Source organism: Pithys albifrons, chromosome Z, assembly GCF_047495875.1.
Source record: "Pithys albifrons albifrons isolate INPA30051 chromosome Z, PitAlb_v1, whole genome shotgun sequence".
Classification (NCBI taxonomy): domain Eukaryota; kingdom Metazoa; phylum Chordata; class Aves; order Passeriformes; family Thamnophilidae; genus Pithys; species Pithys albifrons.
The window spans coordinates 80,840,117-80,866,850 of record NC_092497.1 but is presented as its reverse complement, the minus strand read 5'-3'; the positions used below and the strand labels follow the sequence as shown (position 1 = coordinate 80,866,850).

At 42.2% G+C, this 26,734-nt stretch overlaps 1 protein-coding gene across 1 annotated transcript in view; it reads right to left on the bottom strand.

The window, feature by feature from the left end:
• The window catches only part of TUT7 (terminal uridylyl transferase 7), a 32,388-nt gene extending 16,821 nt beyond the window's left edge, over positions 1-15,567 (bottom strand). Inside the window, exons 1-12 of the mRNA XM_071580015.1 lie at positions 15,441-15,567; positions 12,551-13,068; positions 8,237-8,412; positions 7,604-7,720; positions 6,685-6,862; positions 6,099-6,187; positions 5,130-5,181; positions 4,090-4,159; positions 3,116-3,242; positions 2,257-2,376; positions 652-783; positions 7-187 (exon numbers count right to left, since the gene is read on the bottom strand). Of these exons, the coding sequence (XP_071436116.1) occupies positions 7-187; positions 652-783; positions 2,257-2,376; positions 3,116-3,242; positions 4,090-4,159; positions 5,130-5,181; positions 6,099-6,187; positions 6,685-6,862; positions 7,604-7,720; positions 8,237-8,412; positions 12,551-13,037 (1,729 nt within the window). The 5' untranslated portion in view covers positions 13,038-13,068; positions 15,441-15,567. The remainder of the gene's footprint in view (positions 1-6; positions 188-651; positions 784-2,256; positions 2,377-3,115; positions 3,243-4,089; positions 4,160-5,129; positions 5,182-6,098; positions 6,188-6,684; positions 6,863-7,603; positions 7,721-8,236; positions 8,413-12,550; positions 13,069-15,440) is intronic.
• Positions 15,568-26,734: the final 11,167 nt, after the last annotated feature.

Genomic DNA, 26,734 nt, shown 5'->3' with positions numbered 1-26,734 from the left:
AGGTACCTTCCACAGCCATGCGCTTTTTAGGCCAGTCCTTCGATTCACGAGACACTGTTTCTTTGAGTCGGATACTAATAACCAAATCAGCCATATTGAACTCCAAGGCATAGAAACGAAGCAGTTCAAGCCAGAGCTGACCAACAGGTGCTGAACGCTGCTGACCTAAATCAAATACTAAGGGAACCTGTCAATTACAGAAGAAAATCTTAAATAATATTTAATGTACAGGTGTTTAACTGTTACACTTACTTGTATTTCATCTGTAATATAGTATGACATGACAGAGTTTATCATTGCTGCTATACTCCTGCAACTGCAATAAAAACTGCAATTAAAAAGTGGAAGAGATAGTATAAAATCAGATTATAAAACTTCAAAATTGAAGACTGCAGCAAGGGTAAAGAATAGCAGCAATGATTAATAGCAATTGCTTCTTCAAGTGTTTATGCCATAATTTATAAATTTCCAAGAAAGTAGCCTATTTAACTGGATAGAATGATTATAAATGGATTATAAATTTTATTTTTAGCAAAGTCTAGGCTGTACTGTTAACTCTCATAACATGCTATTGTACAGTGATACAGTAATCCTTTTTATGAACAAAAATGACTGCTAGACTACTACAGAAATAAATATAAAAGTTCAGACCTTGCCCCTTATAGGATAAGTTTCTTGTGGCAAATCAGAATAGTCAGTAGGGTTATACTCCCAAACCACAGCATCATCCTTGACTTCTTTTAGATGAAAATTACTTATTTTGTTTAATGAGAATCCTCCAATCTAAAAGAAACAGAAAAATAAACAGAGAGCTAAGCATTGGATGGACTTTGTATCTTACCACCACTCCTCCATGGTAGTAAGTGAAGTTTAAAAATGGCTGTTGCAGGTCTAGAATATGTTCCAATGTTTTTTCTCTTCTCCACATACTTCTCTACAAAAAGCTATCTGAGCTTGGTGCTTTTGGAAGGGTATGCATGTGTCCACCCTCGGGAAACGTGGACAGTGAGGTGGATTGCGAACTGGCTGAACAGGAGATGCCAGAGATTTGTAATCAGTGTCACAGGGTCCAGCTGGAGGCCTGTTGCTAGTGGTGTCCCCCAAGGTTTAACACTTGGCCCAGTATTGTTTAACTTTTTCATCAGCGACTTGGATGAAGGGGCAGATTCCTCCTCAGCAAAGCTGCTGATGACACAAAGCTGGGAGGAGCAGCTGGTACCCCAGAGGGCTGTGCAGCCCTTCAGGACCTCAACAGTTTGGAGAAATGGACAGGGAGGAACTGTCTGAAATTCCACAAAGGCAAATTCGGGGTCCTGCACTGGGGGTGAAATATCCCCCTTACTGGAGATATGCAAGAACAGTCTCAATGCAATCATGTGCCACATGCTCTGGGATAACCCTGCTAAAGCATGGAGGTTGGACCAGGTGACCCCACTGTGGTCCCTTCCAACCTTACCCACTCTGTGATTCTCTGTCATGGAACCTTGTCTTTGCATATGAGACAACCATAAATAGGTATCTTTTACTTATATGACCATATACAACAGGACATTTTCCTCATCCAGTTCAGAGAATGGAGAGGCTTTGGAACAAGCCAGTAACACACTGAAGTATATGCTTAACTGCAAAGGTCCGTGTAACTGGTTACAGAAACTGAAACATAAACATTAAACATAACAAGAGACTGTATCAACAAAAATGGGTGTCATAACACCTAAATGGCATCCTGGAGAGCTAGATTCTGGATTTGCGTCCATAATACAACTCTTGATTTTAAGAATCATTTCAGTTTCTAAACCCAAGAAATACATGCTGTAAACTTCTAATCTGATCCCTTGGGCAGCTACCACACCAGAGTGTTCCCCAGCTGTGGTCTATGTTTGGAAGAATTAGATGTTGAATTCCAAGACACTGCTTGGAGATGTGGCTATGTGGATGCAGGTCTCAAGAGTCTGTAAGAAAGGCCAAAAGAAAGGAAAAAATAAATTGTTGTACAGTGCATTATTCAATGGCCAGCTATCCTTATTCACAAAAGGGGCAACAGAGCACTTAATTCAATGTCTAGGATTGTGAAATGCAATCTTACAGCTAGGCACACATAGGGTTAAGGTGTAGTATGGATGAATTCACTTTCTTAATTCCTGCAGAAATAGCTCACTTACATCTTGCTCGGAATAGCATGAAGCCGACAGATTACATACCACCACAAGCAACTGGTCCTCTCATTTGCACTATTCACTGCATTAATACACATACCCATGATCCCAAATACACAGGTAGAACAGGCTCTTTCCTCTGTTGTAGGAAGAAAATAACCATTAAAGCGAATACATAAGGTGACAAGCCTCCCTCTTCAGGACGGTCAACACAGCACAACTGTAAAAATGAATTGTGCAGTCATTAAAGTTTGAAGTGATGCCATGAAAAATAGTCTTTTAATTACTGTTCAGAAGTCTGACACATTAAATACTGACAGAAACTCAACCATCTTTGAGCTCCTAACAGATGGAATTTGTTCTCAGGCCCTGCACTTACTGCAGTTCTGTTATTACTGTTATATTTTCAGTGTAAGAGCCACAGAATGCAGACTGGCAAAACAGACAGCATACAGCACATTTTCAGAAAATGATGACTCCTTTTATTTAGATACAAGTCAAAGGTTTTTTAATTTATTAAATTAACTACTATTTTAGTTGCAGGCACACAAATTGTTAGAACACGTTATGTTAACTGACAAGAGGGTTTTCATTTACAGTGGAGAAATGCAGTTTTTTCTTTAGTTTTTTTCATGATGGATTAACTTTATGGGGAATTTCATTTCATACACATTCCTTTGACTAGTTCAGTAACAAAGCAGGATCCTTACAGTCTGCATGTCACTGAATTAGGCTTAAAATTCCAGTTTTGAAACGTAGCAGAACATTATCACACATAAATGATAGTTACCACAATTTGTAAGATTTACAATTTATAAAAGTATATATGGTTCTTCCAACTCTTTTTCCAAGGACTGTTTCAACAGCTGTTTTCTCAACTGTATCTACAGTCTTACCAACATAATATAGAAGTTCATTCAAGATTTATTCACAGATGGAGGAATACAAGTAACTCTTACCTTTGCCCAGTACCTGAAGGCAATCACTAAAGGTACTACAGTAGGCTCCAGCTTTCCAAGTGCAGCCAAATGGTTTGTTGTCAGACAAGCATTCTCATTCCCTGCACTCACTTTACATATAAGGCCACTAAAACCCAAGAAGAAACAAAAGATCTTGGAGGTTTTGTAACAACACCCAGAGGTCAGATATCTCACAGAACAGTGTAGCAGAAGGCTGTAAGGAAAGACTTGACAACCTCTCAAAGACAGCGTCTCTGCATGAAAAGCAGCATGCAATACTAATTGGATTTATGGTTAGGTTGAAGATATATGCATTTTAATTTTCTGTACAAGTCTTTTAAAATACAATTGAAGTACTTGTTTCTAGTGATATTAATTTCCTGAATTGAAAAAGTTACAGTATTAATCTCCTTCATGAAACAAAAATATCTTCCCATACCACCCACCAGAAAACAGTTTCTATGCTGTTTTCACAGCACATGAAATATTTTCAAACAATCAAAAATAAAGGTAGCAGCAAATAACTGGTAATATTTTATCACTAGCTGTTTATAGAATGTTTCATGAATCTTAATTGATATCCATTAAATGGGCAAAATAAAATATCTTTCACTTGTTCTCAAAATATAGCAAAGCTAAGTAAACTGATCTTGTCCTTACAGAAATCTGTAATTTATTACAGTATGTACACTACCTATAAGAAAGTTTCTGCTTAAGCAATTATCCCAAATGGAAGGGTAAGGGTACATGCTGGAAGCCATAATGGTTGAAGGGGTTGGGAAATACACAGCTGAGGACAGAATAACCCTTACCCTCTTATTCTAGGCTAGGAATGACTTGCCCATGAGTGTTAGTTTGTGTTTCAAGATCCATGGAACTGTAATAATTTAGTACAGAAACGTCATTTATCAGATGTTGGTACATATAATTTACATTGCTATTTACTATAGAACACACAAAGTGACAACTGAGACCTTTGCTTTTCTCTGCACACCACCACTGGTATTCTAGCATGGAAATCTGCATCAACTTCCGTAAAAGATTCTAAGTGGGAGAAAGGAAAAGAAGAAACCGCATTAAGCATGGTGTTGACAAAAAATACATTGAACTGGATGCAAAGTGGAACGTTTCAAAATTCATATATATACAGTAGCTGTAATTAAAGAGGTATATTTTGGTTAAAAGCTGGCTTCAGTAACTCAGGCAAACAGACAGACCAATGATGACTGTGGAACAACACTGCTGTGAAAAATAAACAAACAGTGTTACATCAGTAGTCTACAGAAAGAAAGTATTAAAGTTTGTTTTCTCTGTTTATCTGACAATACTCTATGTAGGTACAGAACATGCTTGCCTACTTGATGTAATGTCTTTTTGCTGTGCTTCTAGAATCTTTTTTTCCTTTTATTCTTTATAGTTTTCCAAATACAGATCAGCTACATTTCAATTAAACACTAAAATGTCACTGCAGTCTTTTCTCTGAGTTGTGTTTATTGTTCCAAACGGGACTTATTTTGTTGATGCTTCACAGTTTCACTTGGCCAGGAAGAGAGAAACTGGAACAATTTTAGATACTCAACTCAAAAACTCTAGAATGACAAGGTGTTCTTGATGTTACCTGGCCAACTGGACCCCTATTTTCTTTGAAAAGTATCCTGCTTTTGCCATGGGGCTACCTCTTCTGTACTATGCATGGCTAATAGAGCAGTCTGGGGAAAGGAAGGCAGAGGAGTCTACCTTATGTGTAATGATTCTTCACTTATTATGCAGAAGAAAGCTTCCCACTAGGAATTTCTCACATCACCACAACCAACGTAACTTCAGGCCTCATAATACTGAGTCCCAAATTGAAAGTAGTTCTACCAATGTATTCTTTCCTGCACTATTTTTAAGTCTCACATATTTCTAAAAAAAGAATAGTATGATGTGGTCTGTCTGTTGAACAGAGATGAAATTTAACAATACTAAGCAGTAATAGTTTAATGGAATTCAGAAAGCAGCAATTTTTTCTTACCACTGTTCTGGAGACTTTCTTGTACAAGTAAGAGAACATCTGGTTGAGTCATCTGTGAATAAAAGAAATAAAGCTGTTTTCATAGCTGTCAAAAAGGTGATTTTCTATAATTCATCACTGCCTCTATGTGTACTTGGTTATTATTAAGTTGTATCAAAAGGAAGAGGAACTCAGCTTGTTTTGAAGGAAAAAAGAATCATGGAGTAATTGTAAGCAAAGTTATTTTTACCTCTATCAAAGACTGAGTTGTGGGAAAAACCCACCATCAGAACTACTACTTCAGTGCTTAAATGTGACTGTGTTCTGACATAGTGGATATGCATCAGGTCAAAGACTGAAATTATAGCTTTTTAAAATCATATGCACTTTATGAACTTGGATCATTCTTTGTTGCCTAAAGGAAATGCCAAATTCTAACAACTGGACTACCAACTTAAGTACAGCAGGAGTAAATTTAAGTATGGAATCAAGTTCTTCATTCCTTTTCAGTGTTCAAGCACAAAGATACATAGAAAACAACTAGCATGACATATCAAGACTTTAAATTACTTTACATATAAATAACATAATACGGTTTCATGGCTCAGAGATAATCTAGTAGTTAAAATGTTCATATATGTGAATATATCAGTACAGTAACAAGATCAGTTGAGAAACAAGATCATAGAACTGCCATTTAATCCAGCTTTAAGAGAAATTGAACAGTGATAGGATTGCTAGAGCACAGATCTTTCAAATGTTTACAGTTTTTCAGAAGGAAGTTTCAATAAAACAAAGCTGTATTATACTGCCTGATCACTACTGTTGTATTAATAAAGAAATGTTATCTTAACACCAGACCTGTTTTATTCAATGGGTTTTCAGAAAAGGTGTTACTGCCATACCATAAGATATATTTAAACTATAATCCACATAAGATACAAACATACAAAAGCACATAGACATACTTAATAAAATGGCCTTACTTACATAGGGAGGAAACTGGGTATCTATGTTTATGTCTGAAGTTTTGAAACCAAATCTGCTATAGGAGGAGCCATATAATCTTAATGAACACTCTGCAACAAAAAGAATTATACTGCATTTACTCTATGCCTAATTCTAAGTCTGTAGCTACTTTACAGCATTGTCAACAGATCTTAAACCTACACCTGGTTTTGACAAACCCCAGAAAAGAAGGTGGTCTTCCAACAACACAGAACTATTAGCAAATCCTGCCCTTCATGCTGCTCCTAATAAAGGCTTATCCCGAAAGTCAAACGCCTGCCATGCCCTTTTCATCTTCACTTTTTACTGCAGGTCTATTTGGGTCACAAGCACTATTGTTACTCAATTTTGAAACAGTTATAATGCTGCATCATACCATTCAACAGACTAGTAACTAAATACACTGTTTCAGAATTTAGCTAGTCAAGGTTTCTAATTAAGTTTTCGCTTTTACAAGCTGTTTGGGTTTGGGGGTTTTTTAGTTGATTTTGTTTGTTTAGTTTTTGTTGTCATTTTTTTGCCTTTAAAGTTGGCATATCTAACACATAAAATAAATTGCAAATAATACCTGGCAGTTTTTGGTGCAGTAAGTTTTCCATCACTGTTTTAATGCTGAGCCTTTTTTCCAGATCTTCAGAATTTAAGCCAAACTCCTGTACTACATTTTCAATAGCAACACCAATAGCTTGTATCTGGGAAGGCGTTGGACGAGGCAGAGTGGTCAGCAGGTGTTCTTCTCTCTTTTCCTTTCAAAATAATAAGACTGATGTTTTAACCATTTTCTTGAGTTGCTTAATATGCTAGAATGAATATCAACAACTCATGCCAAGTAACAGCACCACAGGTTTTCCAGATGATGCAGGTAACTGGCAGCAATAAAGAATCTGATACTTCAGGAGACTTCAGTAATGTGCAGAGATATACATACATGTGCTTGGTATGTTAAAAAAACCAAACCACTAATTCTTTCATCACCTATGAGATGTGAAAAGGTAGGAGTTAAAGAGGAAGTAGTAGAAAACCTTCATAAGAAGTATTTTTGTCCACTTCAAGTGGAGAACGTGGAAGGATGAAGATATTTAATTAAAAAAAACAGAAAGCAAAATTGATGTTGTGCTGGAAGTTATTTTGATGCTTATGTTCAAAGCAAACCTAATTCCTTTATATGTACAAAAGTCTGTAATACTCAACAAGTTCTTAATTTTTACAGTATTTCTGAATTGAAATATTCACTCTGACATATAAGTTACAATTTCTAATTCTGCCTTCCCAACTACATTTGCTTATTGCTACTCCTCCTTGTGAAGTCCAGGTCCCAAGTTTAATCTTTTTACCAGTATCACCAACTAACAGTTTTTTAAAAGACTAAAACATGGTAAAAAATAAATGCAGAATGATTTTAAAAGCAGTGCAGTTTCACTGTTATTAGTGGGGCAAAGAAGGTTTCATAGAGCTGGAGCTTCTACTTTTTCTTGTCCTTAACTCACCTTTCGGCTTTTCTTGTGTCTTTTCTCTTTAATATGCTTATAAGCAAAAGCCACTGACTCAATCAAAACATCACACAATTTGCAGGTATATTTTGCTGATGGGTAGCTTCGAGGTTGCTAAAATAAAAGACAGGAAAAAAACCCTAAAATACACAAAGATATTACTTTCCCTTTATTCAATACCCTTTCTAAGTTGAATGGCTAATTCTGAAATTGAGAACTACTCACTTTAGCTTTCCTAACTCCATATTACAGTCAAAAAGTTTGCATATCAAATATAATGTCAGAAGAATGATGCTACTGTGTCAATCATCTTGTCTTTTACAGCAGACAATACCCAGTGCCCATGGAAGAATATATTAACTAAACAAATAACTGCTCCAGCATTTTAATTAATACACGGTGTTAATTCATGAACTAAAGGAGCTGCCATTTTTTGTGCTTGAATTGTTGCCAAGGAAAGACCTATTAAAGTAAAAAAACCCCAAAGGATAGCCAGCTTTCACTTGACAATTCATTAACAGCACCCACTTTTATGTTATAGCTACAGAGAAATTGCTCAGAGGGTACCCTCTATATTGCATTTACAGAAAAAAAAATAGTAGAGGTCTATACAAGTAAAGACAGTGGCACCTTCTTCAGCCTGTAAATGCAGTGTCGCTTCAATCGCTTCTCAGCTTGATGCAGCCCTTGAAGTTCTTCTGCTGACAGCACAGATTCATCTACGTCTGGACCATCCACTTCATCTTGATCACACTCATCTTTTCTAGTTCTTCTTGATCTTCTTGGTTTTCTAAGCTTCTTCATTTCTTATGAAGTTAGGAGAGCAAATAGGTTAAATAACTGCAGAGCACCACACTGCATTTTCTTTTATTTTTCCTTAATGACCATTCTTCCTATGTGCAAGTCAAAGAAGGCACAATTCATCTACCCTGTATGGTTTCATAATCTGCTCTTTGCAAGCCTGATACTAGTAAGAGTGTATTTTAGTGTCATAACCTACAGTACCTTTGTTCTGAATTACAAAACCCCTACTAATATGTCCCATTGAAAACAACAACCTTATTTAGATACCTTTGTTAAAACTGGCAAATAATTAAAACTCAGTGCAACAGATTTCACTGCCTAGTTGAGATGTACCTGCACACCATTGTAATAAAAAGGCAGAATATAATAAAAGATTTCAGGGTGTCTGATCAAGCTTTGGTAGAAGAATAAGCTAGACCCACAGACCCCTACAAGTATCACAGAATTAGCCTAGGCCAATTTGAATGATTTATAAGAGCTAACAGCATTATGATATAGCACTGCCATGGCTTAGATGACATACTACACTTTATTAACACACAGTTATTACTGGTAATAATGCCATTTGCCTTTCAATTATACCAGTATATAGTTAAACACTGATGTCATATTATTAGACAGACAAGTGAAAAAAATAAAAACCTCTGCTGGCTACTGAAGTCTATAAAGAATGGACTTGCTAAGTATTTGCACACATTACTTAATAAAGCTGTAAAAGATAATAATAATGCTTAGAAATCTTGTTACATTTACAGCAAAAGGTCTGGAATACATTAACGTAAATACCACTTCTACTTTTAAGCAGATTTTGTCATGATTTTGAAGAAAAAATTGCCACTAGAGCCTACCTGTAGAAATCATCTCAGGAAGAAATACAGCTAGGTCAGATTTTTACAGTGACTACAGACCACATCTTACCTTTTGCTTGTACAGCTATACAGGATATCCAGATGCATGAAATTTCTACAGTTCCATTCTCCTAAGAAAGCTTATGCAACTTCCTTAGATTGCCAAACCTTTATCACAACATGAGGTTTTAACTTGTTGTATTTAAAAAAAAGAAACAATAAAACTCCCAGATAAAAAACAACTGCTCTATCCCATATTCTTAAAAAGTTCCTTTCCTTTAACCACAATTTTTGTCTCTAATAACAGCATGGTTGTGCATTTTCAACAGTTCACCAGTATTTTTCAGTTCTCTAAGCAGCATGCATGTGCTAGCAGTGTAAGCAGGACCAGGACAAGAACAGTAATACAACTTCTTTCAGCAGCAGCAGAAATTTAAGCTGGAATAAACAGAACTAAATAGGCTGCAGGGGCAGCATTCCAAAGGAACCACCAAGGAGCAGAAAGAGAATTCTGAGCTTCTGAACTTTATACTTTCCTTCCATTTTTGCACTGACTCTCCAGCTCAAATTCCTAAAATCTGCCACAGCTGTTTGACTATATTTTTAACTGATTGGTGCAGACAGAACATGAAAAAAGTGTATTAACTTAATGTCTTTACAGGAAAGCCTGCGACAACTACTTACTCATCAATTACTTCTGTAATCCCCATGTAACTTCAAACAAAATTAGTACTTCTAATATTTGGTAGGTTCAGTGGTGACAATTTAATTATAGGTTAATGATTGAATTAAGTATTAAAAGCAAGTTAAAACTCCTGCAGAAAAATGAGTGCCTCAGAAATCTGGTAGTCTCCTTCCTTATGAGCTACAGTACATAAAGGTAATGGAAAAAACAACTGCACAAAATATTTCAAGTAAAAGAAAATGCTAATACAAACATTTTTAGTAACTCCTTGCTACTTGACATCGAAATATAACTTCTAAATGGACCTCAAGAGCTGAGTTATGCCATGCCTGTGCTTCACGGCAGGATGGAGTGCACTTTGTTCATCCTGAGCAATGCTCAGCTGACCTTCTGAAAGGCCTTCAGGTACCTCTTCCATGAGCTGCCTAGACAACCTCTCCAGTACTTCCTTAGCTTTAGCATTAGAAACTTTCCTTTCATTCCTCATCTGAACCCTTCTTGCTCAATTTCAGGCCCATTGCTTTGTGTCTCATCTATGGGAAAGAAACAAGACATATTACTACATCAGATTTTCACCACCTTCCTACACAGTGGAATCATGTCTCCCTATCCCTCCACTTAGCAGAAAGATTGGACACTGGTCACAGTTTTGAGTAGTTTCTGTTTTCTATGCATTTTGGCTATCTTCTTGCTCTTCTATGGACTTTTTCCATTTTATTCACACAACTGGGGTGCCAAAACTGGACATCTTACCAAAACTGAGTTTACAGAAAACTTTTAGCAAATGGTACTTGAGGCTATAAGTCTTTTTTTATGCCTCATAGCACTTGACTGCTCATTATCATTTTCTGATTCACTATGATTTCAGATTCTTCTCTGAAAAAAGTCCTGGTTTATAACAACTTTTCCTCCTTTATTTGTACAGTTGCCATTCTCTATTTTAACAATAGCATTTACACGTCCTTTGTATTTCATCCTATATATAGGTCATTTCTCCAATTGTGCAAAGTTATTTTAATTGACCTTCCTGCTTTTCTGCATTCCATTCCTACCAATTTTAACACCACACAATTAATAAGCATGCTGTCTTCAGTCATTACAGTAGTATAAAAGCAGCATAGAATCCTTATTCACTAGATGTTCACTCACTACTCCTTATAATTTTGACACAATCTTCCACATTTTCTGAGTATAGTTACCTAATTAGCTCTGCAAGTCTATTACATTAATTTAATCCAGAGAATTTTCCTCTAGTTTACTTACAGAACTGTCTCATAGGGGTATGTAAAGTAGTACATTATCTACAAGCACTATCTACCAAATGCTTTTCTCATGTCCCCAGAGGACTGATCACTACTTTAAAGAAATAAATTGGGACTCCACATGCCTTTTTCTTAACAAATCCATACTTACTACTACTTATCTCTATTATCTTTCAAATACTTCCAGTAGATTACTTTATTTGTTTCAAAACAGACTCCCAAGATTAAACCTACATATCGGTTTTAATTCCACTTTTAAGAGACACTTGTCCTTTCCTGTGTATCAGTAGCTCACCTCCTTAAAGTTCTTAAGTATGACTGCCAGTGGTTTCAAAAATCTACTTCAGTGACTTCCTGAAGTTTCACAGAAAAAAATTCATTAGATCCAGTAAATTTGTGTACAAACTTCTGAAAGCATTCTATTCTACTCTCTCCTCACATGAGGTTGAGCTGTGTGCAGTTTACTTCTAACAATGAGAGACACTGGGCACCAGCTCACAGTTGATCCTTTTAGTGACCACTAATATCAAAGGAAAGGACATTTCATTCCTGGGCTTCCTGGTATCAACCAGCAATAGCTTTTCATCTCAGCAGGGGATCAGATCAGTGCTGCCTTTCGCTTCCAGTCTTAACTAGAACAAGACAGATTTCTTGCCATAGGTATTCTATGTTAGCAGCACCTCATCTGTGCCTTAGTCTTTCTTATTTTATCTAATTATAGACTCTTCTTTCAAGCTTCCTCTTTGTGCTTTACTTACATTCAATGAAGATATTACATTAGTAATAGATTAGTATGGATCACCTTACACTCCCTTAGCCTGTTCTTCCTTGCATTTCAATGTTTTGGACTTGTATTCTCATTATTAGTACCAACTGCACACAGGGAAGTTCAGTATGTGTGGAGAATTAGAGGTGTTATTAAGGTCTCCCAATACTGACAAGGCATTGCTCTCAATCTTCACTAGGACACATTGTTACAGACCTCATCTGTAGCTCCAAAATCTGTATCAACTTCACTGAAACAGCCCTTACAGCCTTGACAGATTCACGTTGTTTGCAGTTTTCCCTGCACAAGGACACTACACAGATATTGCAATGAACTTACTCCTACAACTTACAAACTAGCCTACAAAGACAAAGCAATTTATAAAACAAGTTCTGTACCATCTGCTGTAACAAACTGTATAAAGTACTGCAGTACAGTGCAGTCAATGGTTTGCAACATAGGACAGAACAAAAACGGTTTTGTGCCTTAATAGTGAATTTTTGATTTTACTTTTCCCTAACACGTGTAGGAAGCTACTTCACTGGATAGCTATGAAAAAACAAAGAAACTGCCCATTACCAGAAGTTCCTTTCTGCATGTCTGGCACATCCTCACTCATTAAGTCTTCCGGAAGTTGTCGCCTTACATTTCTTTTTCCAGGACCTTCCACCTCATGAAAAGAGTCTTTTCTTGTCCTGCCATGCACAGGAGTCCAGGAAACAGATCTGTACTCCCTCCAGGTGTCAGAAGTACCACGGTGGTCATCAGATACCCACTTCTTCATTTGGGTATCATTTAGCTTTGACCCTTGACCATAAGCTGTGTTTTTAAGTGAATTTGGGCTACCCAAAACACTATGTAGCCCTTGCCTGGGACTGGTTCCATAATGACCTGATGTTCCCTTTTTCTTTTGCAGGCTGGTACCTATTTTATTGCTATGGCCATTTCCATATTCATCCATTGCTCTGTAATCTTTCTGTAATGGACTTTCTTTTAATTCTTCTTGAAGCAAAGCTTCCTGCTCCTTATTCTGTTTGGCAAAGCAAGGTTTTGCAACATCTCCCATGGTTATTGCTGTTCAATTCAGTGATTCCTACCTAGAAATAAAGAAGTGAAATGCTGTATTTTAAAATCAAGCATGCAATACATGTTGGCTGCTGTTATGAAAATCTCAGTAATCAACACCCTGGCTCTGAAATAAGGCAAGCAAGTCTTGGTGGAAAGCAGAACTTACTCCAAACAAAAAAAAGCAGTGCAAAACTAAGTTAGGTTTTCTCTCTTAAAATGTCTAACACTACTTAGTTGATCATAAAACACAGACACAGCCTGTGGCTTTTCAGGCATTAAGGCCAAGATGCCTTTAGGACAGTTAATGTTAAAGAGTCTACATCAGAATCACAGCTAAGTACAGGAAAGCTTTGAAAGAATGACTAAAGGAATCTTGCAGCATGTAGATTATGCATGCACAGATGATAACTAGGACGGCCACAAAGCCATTCTACAAATCTGAATATTCCCCTTTGCCCACAGTAGACACTGTTCACCTTGTTAAAAGTGAAAATTGTGATGATCAGAGGAGGCAGAGATGGAGAAGTTCAGTTGCAATCCAGCAGTCAGGCAAATATGACTGTTTACAATTCATTAGAAACAATACACGCCCCGTGCACTCTGCACATTCTACCCAGACCATTGTAAGGGCTCACGTTATTAGTATTAACCACTCATATTCATATTATTTTAGTATTGTCTTAAACATCTGGGCTACTGATTTCCTTGCACACCCACCCCCTCTTCTTGCCCAGCCATTGCCATGTTCTCACAGTAAAACATTTCCAGGGAGTTGTAAACTCCAATGTTGGCAGAAAACCCATGTGGACTGTGAAAGGGGGAACTACTGGAAGAGACGGGACAGAACACGTATCAGCAGTGCTCTCATCAACACCAAATATTGTATGATTTACAACCAAATAAAAAAGGTGTTCTCTTTCAAAATACAGGCAAGTGCCTAAGGATGCAGAGAAAAATGTAGGGCATTTTAAGAAGCACTCAAACAATAGGATATGCCCTGCTGTTGCCTTTAATATGGGAGTAGGGGACCCGATTTTACTATTTTTTCTTTTAAAGCTCTGCAGGCCACAAAGGGACTCTTTGGCATCCCAGTGTCTGCTTTCCATAGGCCTGAGGCTTTTAGAGTTTATGCCCCTCTTTAGCAGTTTTTTTTCATAGAATCATAGAATCATAGAATCGATTGGGTTGGAAAAGACCTCCAAGATCATCGAGTCCAACCCTTGGTCCAACTCCAGTCCATTTACCAGATCATGGCACCCAGCGCCACGTCCAACCTGTGTTTAAAAACCTCCAGGGATGGCAAATCCACCACCTCTCTGGGCAGCCCATTCCAATGCCTGATTACTCTCTCTGGAAAGAATTTTTTTCTGATATCCAACTTAAATTTCCCCTGGCAGAGCTTGAGCCCATCGTGCCCCCTTGTCCTATTGCTGAGTGCCTGGGAGAAGAGACCAGCCCCCACCTGGCCAGAACTTCCCTTCAGGCAGTTCTAGACAGTGATGAGGTCACCTCTGAGCCTCCTCTTCTCCAGGCTGAACACCCCCAGCTCCCTCAGCCTCTCCCCATAGGGCTTGTGCTCCAGTCCCTTCTCCAGCCTTGTTGTTTTTGCTCCTACACATGCGACAAAACAAGTAGGATTCCTGTCCTAAAGACTACAATTCTTAGCCAGTTATGTACAACTGTGAAAATGCAGCTACTCGGGCTAAGAGCTGAAAGAAAAGTTTCAAACGCACAAAGTGTGCTTGCTTCCTATTTTAGGAAAGAAACTACTGTCAAGTCCAAATTTCAGAGTGACCTAAAACCAGTTTTAGAGTCATCCCCAGAATCAACGCCCACACTCGGCCGTCAGCACGATGACGACACCTCTCTGCACTGGAAGGAAGCAAAAAGTCCAAGTTTGCTCCCGCCTCCGGCTCCCAACCACGACTCGAGCTGCGATCCGGGCGCGGGCAGGGGGAAAGGGCTGCTCCGGAGAGTCCGCGGCCTCGCAGATGGGCACGACAGGGCCGCCTGTGGGGCCAGAAGCTCCAGGGAGTGCCGGTCAGGTTGCCAGCGGGACCCAGGCGGAGGCGTTAAGATACCGGTGTAGGCAGCACTTGACGAGAGCCAGGGCTCCCTTGTTTCCGGCTCCCTCCTCCCCACCCTCCCACCGCCTGACGAAGGCCCCCAGCCCCCTCCTGCCCACCCTCAATCTCAGCGCAGGGACTGTGGCGCAGCACGGCCCGGCCCCGCCGCCCCAGCCTGACAAGGCCCACGGGGGAAGGGGCCGCGCAAGGAGTGGAGGGGAAAGAGAGAGGGAGGGAGGTGCAGGGGCGGACGAGGGGAACAGGACGCCGGGGGACACCGTCCGCCGCCGGGAAAAGTCTCGCCCTGACACAGACGCCGAGAGAGGGGCACTCACCACCCACTACGGCCGACCCGCCCGCCGCCGAGCGCCCGCCATTGTGCCGAGACGGAAGCGGCGCCGGGGCCTCGGCGCGCGCGAGCCTCGCGGGTCTTCCGGCAGCGCCGGCCCGCCCTCGAGCGGGGTGGGGCAGGGGAGCGGCGCTGAGCGGGCGGAGGGAGAGCGGGAGAGGGGCGGAGGGAGAGCGGGCGAGGGGCGGAGGGAGAGCGGGCGAGGGGCGGAGGGAGAGCGGGCGAGGGGCGGAGGGAGGGAGGGAGGGGAGGAGGGAGAGCGGGAGAGGGGCGGAGGGAGGGGCGGAGGGAGAGCGGGCGGAGGGAGAGCGGGCGAGGGGCGGAGGGAGAGCGGGAGAGGGGCGGAGGGAGAGCGGGAGAGGGGCGGAGGGAGGGAGGGAGGGGAGGAGGGAGAGCGGGAGAGGGGCGGAGGGAGGGGCGGAGGGAGAGCGGCCGGAGGGAGAGCGGGAGAGGGGCGGAGGGAGGGAGAGCGGAGGGCGGGAGGGAGGGAGGGAGGGAGGAGGAGGGAGGGGGGGCGGAGGGAGGGAGGGAGGGGGGGCGGAGGGAGGGAGGGGCGGAGGGAGGGGGGGGGGGGGCCGAGGGAGGGAGGGCGAGAGGCGGAGGCAGGGAGGGAGGGAGGGGGGGCGGAGGGGGGGCGGAGGGAGGGGGGGCGGAGGGGGGGCGGAGGGAGGGGGGGCGGAGGGGACAGCGGGTGAAGGCAGAGGCGCTGAGCGGGGCCGGAGGTGTCTCCGAGCAGCCAAGTCGCCGCCGTTCCGCTGGCAGGGTCTGCGGACAGCGCGTACTCGTAGGTCGGAGAGCGCGGCAGTTCGTTTTCTGCGGGTCCTAACTCACAGAATCAATTAAGTTGGAAAAAAATCTCCGAGCCAATAGAGTCAACTTGTGACCGAACACCACCATGTCAACCAGACCATAGCTGTAAATGCCACGTCCAGGCTTTCCTTAACACCGTCGGGGACGGTGACTCCACCACCTCCCTGGTCAGCCCATTCCAATGTCCAGTCACCCTATCTGTGAGGAAATTCCTTCGGATGTACAACTTAAACCCCCCCTAGTGCAGTTTAAGACTGTGTTCTCTTGTTCTATCACTACTTGCCCGGGAAGAAACTGACCCCACCTGGCTACAACCTCAGTCCAGGTAGTGGTAGAGAGTGGTAAGGTCACCCCAAAGCCACCTCTTCTCTAGGCTGAACACCCCCAACTCCCTCAGCTGCTCCTCACAGGACTTGTGCTCCAGACCCGGAGCAAATTACTCATGAGAAACCGAAACACAAACTACAGGAAGTGGGAACACCTGTGGCAGATGGGGAAATGACACACCTGACTGCCTGTAGAAAAAAACCATTCTACTTCCTCCCTCACTGGAGAGTTGCCCTTCTCACTGGATTAAGTATATTTTGAGAATATTGCTTGCATTTGCTCAACCTCTTCCTCTTCCGACTTCATTCTGTTGCTGCATGCCCTCTTCATTACCTAATTACTGCCTAGTTTAGGAAGATCTCTTTTGCATTCCTCTTTATGGAAAAGAGGTGCTCTTAACAAACCTCATGAGATGATCATCACGAGAATTCACCTTCCCATTCCAATTCAGACTTAACTAATGTGTACACATATAGAGGTTTTGAAGGGATGTAAATAGCAGCGATTTCCCAAAATTATCTTTCCATACAGAGCTTTATAGACTAGCTCTTTGCATTAACACTTGCAAGATGCTTTCACCTTCCCCTCTGTTACCTTTTCCTGGTAATACAATTTCCAGAGAGGATCTGACATAATTTACCAAAACAAATGCTGTGAGCAGATGTGCCTGAGGTAGTGTCATGGCTTAACCCCAGCCAGCAACTAAGCCCCAGGCAGCCACTTGCTGACTCACCCAACCAGCAGGACTAGGGAGAGAATTGGAAGGGTATAAAGCAGAGAACTCATGGACTGAGATAAAGACATTTTAATAGGGAAAGCAAAAGCTGCACACACAAGCAAAGAAAAACAAAGAATTAATTTACTGCTTCACGTGGGCAAGTTCAGCCATCTCCAGGAGAGCAATGCCCCATCACATATAACACTTACTTGGGAAGACAAATGCCATCATTCCAAACATCCCCTCCTTCCTCCTTTCACTCAGCTTTATATACTGAGCATGATTTCATGTGGTCTGGAATATCCCGTTGGTCAGTTTGGATAACTTGTCCTGGCTGTGTCTGCTCCCAATATCCCATGTACCTCCAGCCCCCTTGCCAGCGCTGGCAGTATGAAAAGCAGAAAAGGCCTTGGCTCTATGGAAGCCCTGTTTAGCAATAACAAAAACATCTCTATATTCAACTCCATGTTCAGCATAAATCCAATAAACAGCCCCCTACTAGTCACTGTGAAGAAAGTTAACTCTACCCCAGCTGTAACCAGCAGAGATACCAAACACAAAAATGTTTCTGAGCCCTATCTTGCCTCCTTCCATAAAATTGTTGAGTGATTGCAGGCTCAGCATGTTTCATGTCATATTTATTGTGGTGAATGAAACAGTTTTTGATCTTATGAAAGCTTCTCACTGGTGCACCCATACAAGGCTGTCTAAAGTTCCTGTCATTTTTATTCAACTAAGATTCATGTGGTTTTTATAAAACTCACAGGTTCTGGTTTAGGTTTCAATTAGCTGGATTATTGTATCCTCAAATACTAGCATTTTCTATGATCAGACAAAACCAAGAGGACGTGAACTGAAGGTGTCATTTGTCTCATGGCTCATGATGCTCTGGAGTCACTAGGGCCATCTCTCCATCTGTTTCAAGATGAAGAAGCAAACCACTGCTTGCACATCATCCAAAGCTGAAGCTGAGTTAGCAGTGCCCTGGCAGCCAGGAGTGCCAGCTGTGTCTTGGGGGGGTATCAGGCAAAGCATTGTCAGCCAGTTGAAGGAGGGGATCCTCCTGCTCTTCTCTGCACTGGTCTAGCCTCACCTTGAATAGTGTGCAGGTTTGGGCACTACAATATAAAAAAGATATTAAGCTCTTAGAGGCCATCGAAAGGATGGCAACAAAGATGGTGAAGGGCCTTGAGGGGAAGCCATATAAGGAGTGACTGAGGTCACTTGGTCTTGTCAGCCTGGTGACGAGGAGACTGAGGGGAGACCTCATTGTAGTGTCCAACTTCCTTGCTCCCTTCACCAGCCTTGTTGCCCTCCTCTGGACCCACTCCCAATTTAATTTTTCAAAGGCTTGTCACTCCACAGTGCCCCATTCAAAGTTGTTCTTCATTACTTTATAGAGAGAGCTTACAATAAGATTGGAACTTGGCATATGCTTTCTTCAGAAATCCACAACACCTAAGAAATCTTGCAGTCTTTTTTGGTAGTTGATGAAGACATAGCAGTTATATTACTGATCACATCCAATGGAAGCTGATGATGCCCATCTTGCCACTTTATTCCTGCTAACTGGATCTCCTGTGCATGTACTTTGAATTTATGTTGTTTCATAGCTAAAGCAGCTTTCAAGAGACTCTGCATCAATGTTCTGTCCTTCTCATACAGCTTTTTATTGTGTTGCTGTACACAATATTTTGCAGCAGTTCAGGAGGTTCACCTTGTTCAAGTGTCACGTGGATCAATCCATGGCAAATGGTTTGTAAGCATCAAAGGCCTGTGTTTCTACCCTTGGAACAGTCAGTTTCAGATGTACTGGATACCTCTTCATGTGAAAGCAAACTGTGGCCTGCCCTCTGCAGCCAAAGGTATCAAGAAACATGCATTGGTGGTATCAGTGGCTACATACTATTTGACTGCCTTTGACTCTACTTCACATTGGAGTTCTAGCATGTCTGATACAGCAGTACTCAGTGGCAGTGTGGCTTCATTCAGGGCATGGCAGTCCTCTATCAGCCCCTGCTCTGTTACATTGTGCCCTGATGAAATGGGAGTAGGAACCACAGAGTCTGCATTGGTGCAATGTGGGGAAAGGGTTAATCCTATGCAGGAAGATAGTTGCAAGGAAGAATAGGAAATGTAGTTTGCAGGGGGTCCCTGAGGAGAGCGCTTCATTGCATATGCTTACTGGACAGGCTTCAGAAAAACGGGTGGGGATTATTAGCGCATTCGCTGACTGAGGAAGGTGTAACTGACTGAATGTGCTCCTCTAATAGAATTAGAACTGATTGGATGGAGGGGCAGCACGATCTGCATGGGGCACTGTAACCATCACCTCCTGGGGGGATAAAAAGGCAAGTCCATTACTAAACAATTAGCCAGCTTGCTCACAAACTGGGTGATCCGTGTCTCACTGTTGCTAATGGTGCCCGAACAGGGATGTGAGGAGAGACGTCAGGAACTGGGAACTGGGATCCACCAAGATGTTTGACCAGCAGCAGCCCCTGACTAAACTTAAAATGAAGGAGGATCCTCAAGGAGATGGTGTGTGTGCACTGATCACCCCTGGAAACAGAATTATAGGAATCAGGATTAAAAGAAATTGAAGAAAAGGAAGAAAGAGAGAAAAGAATTTGGCATTTGGCAGTCTGGATTTGAGCAGCAAGAGGATGGAAGGGAGGTAATTCCTGTGAGATGAAGAAGAATGCCAAAGCCTTAAGCAATTTGCTAAAAAGACAGAAAAAAAAGAAATCATAGAAGCCAAGGTTATAGCACTTTTATAATGGATTGCTGCGACTATATCAGGATTTCCACTGGCTGTAACCCTGCAGATGCCTGCTTGGCAAAGAATTTGCAGTAGACTTTACAAAGAAGCAGTTCTTGGAAGTATAGAGGTGTTTAGAAACCTAGCAACCTGGGGGAAGTAATGGATCTTTTTTAAATGGCACAAAGGAAGCTGGGCCCTGCCTCTGCAGAGGGTCCCACTCCCCCTGTCTCTCTTGCTGCCCTTGCTTCCCCAAGGGTTTTCCCAGAGATGGAGGGCAAACGGAGGGGTGTAGAAGACCCCTCAGGTTCAAGGAATGAAGGAGAATGGGAAGAAGAGGCTGTGCAGCCTGATCTGGCACCACCTTTCCTCCTCAAACAGTGGGAGGGGAATGGTGTACTATCTGAATTGGCACCGCTTTTTCTCCAATCCATGGCTTTAGAGGAACGGTTACCTTGCTCTTGTTGTGTGGCCCTTATGGAGAGGCAGCCACTGTGCTCCTGCCGTGAAGCTGCTGGAGAACTGCCAGGTCGCTCCTGCTGCACGGCAGCTGTGGGGCTGCCATTGCAGGCTGGATACCAGCAATGGAGCTGCCATGTAGCTTCCACTGGGAGCTGAAAGTGAAGGCTTCTCTTCTGCCTCTGCCACCAGGCTTTCATGTGTCCCTGCCTGAGGAGGCATACCAAGAGTATGATGGTCCAGTAGGCAGTGAATGTGAGGAGGATACAGGAAGGTCAGATCCCCTCCTAATGAGGATAACTGACCATGCGGTGGGGCTCTGTGTTGCATTGCCATAGTAGAAATTGACACCTGCTGTTCTCTAACATGCAGCCATCCCATAGGGGAAGGATCCTCTGAAAGGGCAGGCAAGCTAGACAGGTATTTAACCTTCTTTGTACTCAAGGCAGTTATACCAAAAGCTCAATGGTATCCTTTTGGGTCCTTGGAATACTCTCTCCTGAGGTAGTCTATGCCAAGGACACATAGACCCTCTGAACCAGTCACAATTGCTGCTCATTCACAGATGGGCTTTCGTCAGCCTCGAACACAGACAGTTCTTGGGACCCTTTCATAACTCCAGAAATAGAGATGGGTTCTGCCTCTTGGTAGTCTGGTGGTATTAGTGTATACTGTACACCAGTGTCTACCAGAGCTTTAGACTCCTGTGGGGATGATGTTCCAGGCCATTGAACTGATGCCTAAAAGTCAGAAAATAACTTCTAAGACTCTTTCGGAGTATTAGAAAGCAAAACCCACTGTGCATGTTGGAAGCACAGAAATACTTTCAAAAGTTTGCATACCAAGCTACATAGGTGTTACAACTTTATATAATCATCCTGATGCCTTAGGACTTTATATATTTGTAGATTTTTATATAGGTGTATTGGGAATTAAAAGTGTTGACATTTTGGTCTGTGTTTTTTGCTAATGCCACCTGCAAAAAGGGTTATTCTTTTCCTGCCAGGTTCTAGGGAACAAAAGCTGATAGAGTGAAGGCTTTGTCCTGGAAGACAGAGTTTGCATAAACTAAAGTTACTTGAGTCTCTCTGGTTGTTTGACAGCGTTTGGAGGAGAGCTGAGGGGGAGAGAGCAAGGAGAAAGAAAGAGAGCAGAGCCTGAAACCTCTATCTGGGCAGTGCTGGCCACACATCCCTAGGCAGATGTCACCAGCAAACTCAATAAAGGAGAGAGGGCTCATGTTCTTGGGGTTGGTGGTTTTTTCCCAAAAAAGACAGCACAGACGCCTGCTGTCTGCCAGCACCTAGAGGATGTAGTCCCTGCCTTTGGGGGAGTGTCCTGAGCTGGTAAGACAATCTTATGTAAGTAACCCCATGCTGAGTGGGGTGCTTACATGTTTGGGCTTATTTTGCTTTAGTCTCCTTCTCTCCCTTCTCTTTGGGTACTTACTATTCTGTCACTTCTGTTAATAAAGATACTGTGTTTTCTGAATGGTGCTCTGCCTCACTTTTCCAGCAACTGTAGAACCCACCCTGTTACAATAGATGTATAAGTTTCTTACATTTGAAGTAACAGCGAACAGTTTCTCCCTCTCTGCTACCTTTATCTCTTAAAGGTGAGACAGCTGTCTGAACATCTTGCTTGGGACCCATGTACCAAGACAGAATAACAAAGACATAGTCAAAACAAGATAAAAAAGCTAAGAACCTTGAAAAGCTCCAGTAAAGGAAACTGGGATAAAGAAAATGATGATAAATAAAGTGAGAGTTGTAAAACCTCCAACTCAGTTCCAAGGAAGTGTGCTAAAAGGCAGACATAGAAGAAGTTCTGAGAGTAGCACCGGTATGTTTTGAAGGTGAACAGTTCCTGAGTTGGATGTACTCTTTAGTGATGATAATTAAGTAGTGTTATAAATCTGTATTATTCCTGTACTGCAGCAGATGCCTACATCTACATACACTGCATGTCTCTGTATGCTTTGTACATAAGAAAACTTTCAGAGGAAGTGCTGGCTGTCACGCCTATACACACATGCACCTGAAAATATTTATTAAAGAACTGTTCTTTACCTTTCCTATATTAATGTTGTCTTGAAATTTTTTCCTTAAATTTTAGTTAACAATCTAATTACAATATTCAGTTCCTAATTACAATATTTGGACATTATCTCATTTATTACACCCAGCCCAAAACCATCTGTCCTATCATTCCTTCCCCAGACAAGCCTCCTGAATTTGAGTTGATGGTCACAAAGGACTGTGGTTAGTGCAGCAGGTTGTGGTGGCCAAATAGGAGGGACACAGCTTGCAGGTGTCACACACGAGATAGTTTATTAAAACACTCCATGAAGAAAGAAAAGGGAAAAAATAGAAAAAAAGCAAGCCCTAACTACCAGTTACTCAATATATATTGTAAAATTCCATCCATACCAAGTTCTATAGGTTGTATCACGATGTTCATAAACTTTATTACAGCTTCTAATTGGATGTTACTTTCTGTCCAGATATGTTCTATTCTGTGAGAAATTTCTCTCTTCAACATTCCATTCCCATGCTAGCTTCTCTCAAAACCTTCATATCTCACTTTGTTTATGTAATCTGCTGGTTTTCTCACAGGACTAATTAAGTTTTAGTGTCCTCATCTCTGTACCAAAAAGTACCAACTACTAGGCCTAAGAAACTGCCTACAGCTCCAAAAACCTTTCTTAACTCAAAAAACCTTTTATATCCTCACAAAGACCACCCTTTCATCTCTGTTCTCTTCATCATCATCATCTCTGTCTTCTTGGAAGGGCTTCAAGGCTTCTGAGTAGTTTTGACTCAGTTATATCAAGCCATGTGCCTGTTACCTCTTTTTCTAAGTACATCTTCTACAGATAGGATGTTTTAAAAACATTTGTCCATTGAATCCTTGACAAGAAATATTAAACAACATTTCAGGAATTTAAAAGTGCTCAGCTAAAAATGCTATTTTAAAAGTGATAGACAAGCTACATTAAAAGCTATACATTTGTGCTGGTTTCAATGTGAACCAGCAGGGAAAATGAACTCACCACAAGAGAGATTATAAGTCAGAGGCTAAAATTTAATTATAATATTACAATAAATACAGTGACACAAAGAGAAATTGCTTTCAACTCACAAAACCCAGCAGTATAACCCAGTGCACTGGGGCACAAACCCAAAGGGGTTTGTTAGCCCTTGTGCTGAGACCTGCCTGGTTCCCCCAAGTCCAAAGCAAAAAAAGTGAGAAACCTGTTGGTGCAGGTGATGGCTGTAGTCTGGTAGAGAGCGGTGATCTCCTCCTGTTGAGGTCCTGCTGCTCCTCTGGATCCGACGAGAGGTTCCCGAGGTCTTCTTACCCACCACTTATGTACCCTCAGGGAGCACCCAGTCCCTCCCCCTGGGCGGGGACTCACACAATGGGTGATTGACTCTGGGAGCCAGGGGGTGTTGAGCTGTTGATGGCCCATTAGCAGCTCCGCCCCCTCAGGCTGGGTGTGAAGGTGATAATGGCTCCCTGGGCAGCTGCTGCTAATGGTCCATTGACCTTGGGGAATGAATAGAGGGGGTAGAATACACAGCTTTGATCACCCCCACACAGGGTTAGCTGGTCCCTCCTGCTGAACTAGGACAACATTATATATTTTAAGGCGTCAGATCCCATACGGTCCAGTAAACCTGGCTGTCCCTTTTCTTCTTGCGCCCCTTTTCGTCCTTGATGCAGTATTCATTACTTATTTTTTTTAATTGCAAAATGTTATGTCCCTTCATGAGGGTAAAAAGTACAACCAACCCTTCTACTCTGCTCAACAGACACTGGGACAGTAATTGGTCTGGATGGATGCCTTTTGGCTGCTGTTTTTTCTTGCAGTAGCTGTACGTGTGTTTCTAGTCTCCAAGTAGGTTGACCATCCCACTTCCTCGTGTCCTCCTTCTGATCAGGAAGAACTACAAGGTTGCCCATGGTGTGTGCCATCAGTACCCTCTCCCTCAAACAGAAAAAGATTCCCAGCATCATTGAATTGTTGTGGCTGGAAAAGATCTCTAAGATCATCAAATCCAAATGATAATTCAGTACCACACTCTTCACCACTAAATCATGTAACACCTATATGTCTTCTAAATACTTCCAGGGATGGTGACAGCACCGTTTGCTGGGCAGCCTTTTCCAATGCTTTGACCACCCTTTCAGTGAAGAAATTTTCCCTCATATCCAATCTAAACCTCTCTTGGTGCAACCTGAGGCCATGTCCTTTTTTGCTGTCACTTGTTGCCTGGGGAAAGAAGCCAGCTCCCACCTGGCTATATTCTCCGGTAGTTCTAGGGAGTGATAAGGTGAGCCCTGAGCTTCCTATTCTCCAGGCTAAACAACCCCAGATCCCTCAGCCACTCCTCATATAATTTGTGCTCCAGACCCTTCCCCAGCTCCATTGCCCTTCTCTGGATGCTCCAGCACCTTAATGTCCTTCTTGAAGTGAGGGGCCCAAAAATGGACACAGTACTCCAGGTGTGGCCTCACCAATACTGTATACAAGGGGACAATTGCTTCCCTGGTCCTGCTGGTCATACTATTTCTGACACAAGCCAGGATGCCATTTGTTTTCTTGACCACCTGAGCACATTGCTGGCTCATGTTCAGCCACTGCAACCATCCCCTTCAGGTCCTTTTCCACCAGGCATCTTTCCAGCCTCTCTGCCCCAAGCCTGTAGTGCTGAATGGGGCTGTTGTGACCCAAGGACTTCACCTTGTTGAACTTTGTCCAGCTGACCTTGGCCCATTGATCCAGCCTATCCAGACCCCTCTGCAGAGCCTTTCTCCCCTCCAGCAGACCAATATTCCCACCTACTTGGTGTCATCTGGGAACTGACTGAGTATGTGCTCAATCCCCACATCCAAATGATTGATAAAGATACTAAACAGGACTGATTCCTGGGGAACACGACTAGTAACTGACCACTAACTGGATGTAAGTCTATTCACCAGCACTCTCTGGGCCTGGCCATCCAATCAGTTTTTCACCCAAAAAACAGTGCACCCATCTAAGACATGAGCAAACAGTTTATCCAGGAGAATGCTGTGAGAGATGCTGTCAGTCTTCAGTAAAGTCCAGGCAGAAAACATCTGCTGCTGTTCCCTCACCCACTAAGTGTGTCACTTTGTCATAGAAGGAAGTCAGGTTGGTCAAGTAGGACCTGCCTTTTGCAAATCCGCACTGGCTGGGCCTGATCCCGTGATTGTCCTGCATACACCATATGACAGCACTCAGGATAATCAGCTCCATAACCCTCCCTGGCACCAAGGTTACGCTAAAAGGCCTGTAGTTCCCTGGATCCTCCTTCTGGCCCTTCTTGTAGATGGGCACTACATTTACTAAAAAAAATGGTGACTTAGTTGTTGAGGCATTGGTTGGTTTGAGTGAGGAGGATCTATCATACTGTCTTGGGTTGAACTGGCAAAATACCAACTGCCCAACACAGAATCAGTCTCTTTCCCCCCAACACTGAGAAAAGGGAGAAAGGGAAAAACCCTCAAACTAGGTTTAAACTTAAACTAACTATATATATTTATACAGAAAAGAGAAAATTAAAAGAAACTGCAATATAACACACACTTACACGAGTTAGACATAACAACAATTTTCTACCTCCCACTGAAAACAGACTCCATCACTCTAGATTCATAAAATACTCTAAAAGACACTCAGCAAGGCAAAAGAGAGAGCATAACAATAAAATGTTTCTACTTCTCTGAAACTAAAACAAAATACAATGTACTGGTGGCAGGAGCAAAGCCCAAGACAACAGAGCAGCAACAGCACATTCTGCCTCCACTGCAGACATGATGGCAACTGGGAAAACTCCTCCTACCTCTATCAGGTTTGCGTCATCTGGTATGAAATATTTCTTTGGTTGCTTAAGTCAGGTGATACCTGTCTCTCCTAATCTACGTAGATTGTCTGAGCCTGCTAATTTGAGCCCTAGCTAAAACTACCACACACGCTCAGATCTCTCTGGAAATGTTTGCTCCAGTTCTTTCACAGCTAAGACAGAGACCTGTAGGGAGGGAGGCAGTTTATCTTTGTATTCTTGGAGATGTTTGGCCAATCCATCCATAGCTGGTGCCTCCATATTGGTCCAGCTCATTATATCCAGTGTGCTGGCATATGACATTGTTAGACACCAGAGCAGTAAATATTGGGCCA